Raw genomic sequence first — 6,000 nt, forward strand, 5'->3', positions numbered from 1 at the left:
ATTACCTCATTTGAGCTGTACAACAGCCCAGTGGAGTTATTGTATATAATAAGCCCAATTACATATGATTATGTATCAGGAGCCCAACACAGGACTCATAATCTCCAGTCATCAAGTGGAAAAAAAAAAAAAAAAGGATAAGCAACCAGATTGAAATCCAGGTCTCTCTAAAGCAATTCATCCTCCACTCAGCTGCCAAGGTGAGTTCCCCCGGCCCCCAAAAAGATTCTAGGGCTCCCCAGCACTCCAGGCTCAAATTTACACTTGCTTTCACACATAAAAACCTTTATCAACAGCTGCTTCCCTTGTATCTCTGCAGTTTTCTCATATCAACCCATAAACATTTATTAAGCCCCTATGGTATACCAGGCGCTATGTCGGGGATACACAAAGAAGCAACATCTGCAATGCTCTGCCCCTTATTTTTCCCCTACTCAAATCCCACTTCTTCCAGGAGGCTCCAGGTTCCCCCAGCTGCTAACACCTTCTGTCTCAGAAAGTCCCCTCTAGTCTAGCTGGTATACAAGCATCCCTCCCATTGGAAAGGAAGCTCCTTGAGGGCAGATCCAGTGTTTGGGGGGTTTGTCATTTTTTTGTGTCCCAGTGCTCAGCATAGTACCAGACATGTACACAGAAGGAGTTTAATAAATGCTTGTTGACTTGATTCCACAAGAAGTCTAGTGTTCTTTCCACTATCGAAAGCTGCCCTTCAGAGAACAGGATTTCCTTCTGGCTTAAACAATTTTAATTCACTGAAAGATGAGGGAATCCAGCATATGAATCAAACTTGGAAACTAAGGTGTCATGCTGCCTGGAGGAAGAGGGAGGTGGGAGAAAAATTTGGAACACAAGGTTTTGTGAGGGTGAATATTGAAAATTATCTTTGCATGTATTTTGAAGATAAAAAGCTATTATTTTTAAAAATTAAAATAATAAAATAAAGTGTGGAAAGAACCCTGAGCAATGCCGCCAATTTCTTCTGTTTTGTTATCTGGAACATATAATATTTGTTTTAAGAGATAAAAACTTTCTTCAAAGGGAACCGCCATCTTCCCTCTTATAAAGAAACCTTACCTAAAAAGTCCCTGAGATCCTGGCATAAATAAGATTGGAGCATCCTGGTGAAAGAAGAACCCAAGGGCTATCTTCAAATTAAAATCCTATGTGTGAAGGGTGACAACGGTGCCACGGAGGAATCAGGGTTCAGATGGTGCCTCTGCCACTAAGCTAAGCAGCCATTTATCAATAAATCTCTGAGCCAGAGACATATTTACTCATTCACAGACCAAGAGTCATGTGCCATAGACACCAACAGAATCGAGTATCTTTGAATGATGAAAAAACTCAGGATCATGGATCTGGAACGGGAAGAGATCTCAGACACCATAAAGTCCAACCCTATCAATTTATGAAGAAGTAGAGGTCCAAGTCTCCTGAAGGTCACACAAGCAGGACGTGTGGCAGCTGGATTTGAACTTGGGTCCTCTAACTTCAATTCCTATTACAATCAACCCTTTTTCTAATTTATGATTCTCTATTTCTTATTAAAACAGTGGCCATGTCCTACCAGGTGCCATTGGCTGCCCTACCTCCCTCTGGGCCTTAAACACCACCTAGCACAAGGTGGGATCTTGAAACGTATCCAGACCACAGCCCCCATGCTACCTCACTCAGGGGACTGGGAATTTTGGCAGACACATCTATTAACGCCATCCCAATCTTCCTTAATTACTTCCTAAAACAGGTGGTACAAGACCACAGGTGCTCAATCCAAAATAAAGCCCCAAACTGCAGGAAGTTTTTCTAGAAAAATATGTGAATAATCAGGGAACACGCTCCCAATCTGCCTTCCCCTCATCCCCCCCAAAGTAGTCATATCTTACTGAGACTGAGACAGGGCTTGAAAAAACAAACCTCAGTTCTCAGAATTAATCAGCTGGAAAGGATGGGCAATCCACGTGAAGGTGGCATGTCTCAAACAAGGATTTCTACAAAAGGGGCAATGGGTAGGAAGGATGTTCTGGCAAGTCTGCTCGCTGAGGAGCACAGAGGGCGGTGGTCCCCACTTGGGTTGCACACACCCAGGAAACACCTGCAGGTGGACATGAGGAGGGCCACCCATCTTCTTGGCCACGACCTCAATCGCTATTTGAATAAAGTCACAGAAAATTAACAAGGCATTTCAACAGATAGGTCCCAGGTGCAAAGTGCATGCTGGGAACACACGGATGAATGATAGCTCCCTTATTGGAGGTTACAACCTTTGTAACAAGTCTCACTGTGGAGCTGGAAGGGTCCTCCCTGCCCCCCCCCATCACAAGTGAGGAAACTGAGACCCAGCAGGATTTGGGGCACAGGAGCCTGAAGTCAGAAAGTCTCGAGTTCAAATACAGCTTGAGGCAAGCTGTATAACCCTTGGCAAGGGACAATGTGTTTGCCTCAGTTTCTCATTTGTAAAATGGTCTGTGGAACGGTCTTAAGGGAATTTCATCCTGCTCACCTCCCTCCCAGGGTTACAGAGAGGATCAATGGAAAGAGTAATTATAAAGCTAATTTAGCCCAGAGCTTGGCACACAGTAGGTGCTGACAATGCTAGCCATTCTAGTATTATTTCTGCTTGAACCCTTCCCACTATACCACACTGTCTCCATCTACAACACGCTCCAAGGTCATCTTGAAGCCTCCCTGCGCCTCTCTGCTGAGGGCACCTTTGGCGCTTTGGAGAACCCCAGATTTGTAAGTCCTGGAGCCCCGCTGCTTACTATCTGCTGTGTGATCTTGCCCAAATCATTCACCTCTCAAGACCTGAATTTCTCCACGTGAAAAATGAGGGAATTGGACTATTTCAAATAACACGGTTTTATCGGTAAAGAGCCTACTATGTGCTAGTGCCAATAAGCACTAAGTGTAAGCATGGAGGTTACTTTCTGACAGATGATGTGACCCTTGGGTTCTGAATTGGGTTTTTGACCCAACTCCCGAGTGCCCACTGAGTGCCCCGACTGGGCCAAACTCTGCTACTTACTTTCAGAAGAATTCTAAGGGAGAGGCCAGCTTTCCGGAGCCTACTCCTCCCAATTCCACGCTGGAAGCACCGGGCCAGTCCCCCAATCTTCCCCGGGGCACTCTGGGGCCCCCCACCCCGGCAAGGTCCAGGACAGAAGATGCAGGAAGGTATTAGCCACAGCAAGGCAAACGTGTCTGAGCTCAAAAAGGCCTCCCGAAGGCGCCTCCGATCCAACCTGGGCACATCTGCCCGAGACAAGATTTCTCCCCCCTTCCCCAATCCCTCCCCCCCACCCTGCAAACCCCGCGCTGGATTTCGGATCTGCAGCCAAAGCGTGCCTTAATTCCAATTCCTATCAAACCCTCCCCTCCCAGAGGATTATTAAAGTCCTTTAATATCCAATGCACGTGAACTCGGCGCTCTGGGGCCCAGGAAGAAGGCGATCCGGCCGGGAGCGTCTTCCTCCCACATTCAAAGCAGAAATCGGCCCAAATGGCCCGGGGCGCTAACAGTGAGCCGGAGAGTCACAGTCTCCAGCTGGAAGCCAAACAGTCCGGGGATCCTGGAGCTGTCTGGAGCTTCTACGTACCCTCCCCCCTCCACCTGCCCTTTATTTTGCGGAGAAATCGAGGCAAAGGGGGGGGGGGAGGGGGAGAGGAAGGGGGCTGGCAGTCCGAGGGCGCAAAAGGACTCAAAAGCGAAAGTACAACTTGGAGCTCTGCTCCCGACCGCCAGGTTCCTCCGGCAATCCAGAGCTAAGGCAGCATCCGTCCTCCCGGGAATTTCCTGGGCTCCCATCTTCCCAGGCGCCCAACCAGGACACAGAGCCGAACAAGTGACCGGCGGCAAAGGATGGGAGGGGGCTGGGGCGGGGCTGGCCGGGGACCCGAAGCCGAGGAGAAGCCTGCTTCCCGCCCTCCCCAAAGGTGCCCCCCCTCCCCCGAAGATGCCCAAGTTCTTCCCGACCTGCGAGGCCTCTGGAAATCTAAGGCACCAGCAAACCACACCCTGTGGCCCTCCAGAAGAGCAGAGTTTTCCTTTCAACCGCAGTAGCAATTCCCGGGGGATCACGGACATTTTCAAAGCCAAGTTTAAAGGGCTGCTTAGTCTCGGCAGCCGGGAATTGGGGTCTCGGCCAGGAGCTCCAGGGGCCGGGCTGCACCTTGCCGTGGCCTTGGGACCCACGGAGGTTCCCTTCCGCTACTCTCTCATCCGCTACTGGCCACGTTTGGGAGGAGGTGGAGGAGAAAGGGCAAGGGACCTTAACAGATGCCTAGTTCGGGGTTTAAAGCTCCCCCCTCCCGTTCTAAAATAGTTGTATTTTTTTATGAAGTGCCCTGACTTTGTGGAAGCGGGTTTCGGGGGGGGGGGGAGGAGTGAACGGGACTTTTTTAAGGGGCACTTTTGTTAAGCAAAATGCAAGGGATTTTCCGAGCAGGGTCCTCCGCCGGAGGGGAAGCGAGCGGTCGTCTTTTCCAGCCCGAAACTTCGGATCGGAGGCGTGGGCAGGGGCTTGAGCCCCCCTCCCCCCACCCGCGGCGAGAGGAAGCTGCACGCGGCGGCCCGCCGGCGGGCACGCTCCACGGCGGCCGCAGGACGCGCCTCGGGCCTCGGCCGTTCCTTACCTGTTCTGCCAGCCCTGCAGGAGGTTGGTGTACTTGCTGAGCACGCCCTCGAGGGCCGGCTCCCGCCTCCGGCCGCCGCCGCCCAGCCGGCCGCCCGCCCCGCACGGGCTGGCGGCCACCGAGCCCGGGCTGCTGTGGCTCCCCCCTTCCAGCCGGCGGCCCCCGGCCCCGCGGGCCGCCCACGAGCCCGACGGCGACGAGCCGGCCGAGGTGGCGCGGCTGCTGCTGCGGCTGCTAGCGCCGCTGCCCGCCCCCTCGCCGGCGCCGGCCCCGGGGCTGGCCGCCTTCTCCATGCTCGGGCGGCCGGGCCGGGCCAGGGCCGGGCCGGGCGCGCTGCTCTAGCCGCCGCGGGGCCGCTCGGGCTCGGGCTCGGGCTCCGGCTCGGGCTCGGATTGCCGCCGCTCGCGCTCGCGATCCCCGGGAAACGCCTGACTCATACGGGAGGGAGGAGGGGGAGGAGGCAGGGCAGGGCAGGGGACGCGAGCCAACCGGGCTGGAGGAGCCCGGCGGCCCCTCCCCCTGCTCCACTTGGGCTAGCCGGACCCTCCCCTGCCCTCCCGGGGGGCGCCCGGCCCCCGGGGGGAGCGAGGGCTCGCGAGGGGCAGCGGGCCTGCTCCCGCCCCGCTCCGGGCAGAGGGCGCCCGGGGAATGCCCACCGGCCTCTTGGCTCGGGGCATGGTTGCCTACCCAGGGCTCCCGTGTGCCAGCCCCGCCGCCGTCCCGCGTCATGCGGCCAGTCCCCACTCCCTCTTTGGGCGCCCGTGCTCCGAGCTCCCAGGTGGGGCCCGGGCCCCTTCCGTTCCTCGTGCGCGGAAACACCTGCACTCCCTCGAGGCAGAGAGGTGCGCCCGCTGCCCCCGCACCTGCGGAGCTGGGGGAAGAACGGGCAGAACCGTGCCCGCAGCGAGGACTTCGCGGAGCCCGAGCCCAGCGCCCCAAACCTGGGCGGGGATTCCGAAACGCCCCCCCCCCAGTCACCCGCTGAAAGTGGTCCTGGCCGCCCCTGGCCAACTTGGGTCCGGACGATTTCACGTTTCCCAAGCGCCCACATTTTGCGCTTATTTGTGTGCTTTCCGCAGGAAATCTGGGGGTTAACACATTTTTTAAAATGGAGTTTAAAAAAATAAGAGACTTCTCTGTGGTAGAAGGCTCAATTCCTGCCCGGAGGGATCCACAAACCCAGGAAACATAAATAATTCAGGCGTTAAAAATAACTCCCACAGTAAAGAGATTCAGATCTCCAGGGGGCCAATCCCCCGCCCCCACCCCTTTTCCTCTAAGTCTTTTTTAGAAATATATTAGCCCAGGAAGCTCTAATTGAAAAGCCACGAAGAGGACTAAGTAAGTAAAGACTATCCCGTGGGCAGT

The 6,000-nt window shown here is 54.7% G+C and overlaps 1 protein-coding gene across 4 annotated transcripts in view; it reads right to left on the reverse strand.

The window, feature by feature from the left end:
• The window catches only part of OSBPL10 (oxysterol binding protein like 10), a 200,356-nt gene extending 195,275 nt beyond the window's left edge, over positions 1-5,081 (reverse strand). For 3 of the 4 annotated variants that reach the window (XM_031940429.1, XM_031940425.1, XM_031940426.1), the window contains exon 1: positions 4,633-5,079. In XM_031940429.1, coding sequence (XP_031796289.1) covers positions 4,633-4,925 — 293 coding nt within the window. In that variant the 5' untranslated portion in view covers positions 4,926-5,079. Of the gene's footprint in view, positions 1-4,632 lie in introns of all 4 variants that reach the window. The other variant, XM_031940428.1, reaches the window with a different exon arrangement.
• Positions 5,082-6,000: the final 919 nt, after the last annotated feature.

The sequence above is a fragment of the Sarcophilus harrisii genome, chromosome 5 (assembly GCF_902635505.1).
Source record: "Sarcophilus harrisii chromosome 5, mSarHar1.11, whole genome shotgun sequence".
Classification (NCBI taxonomy): Eukaryota; Metazoa; Chordata; class Mammalia; order Dasyuromorphia; family Dasyuridae; genus Sarcophilus; species Sarcophilus harrisii.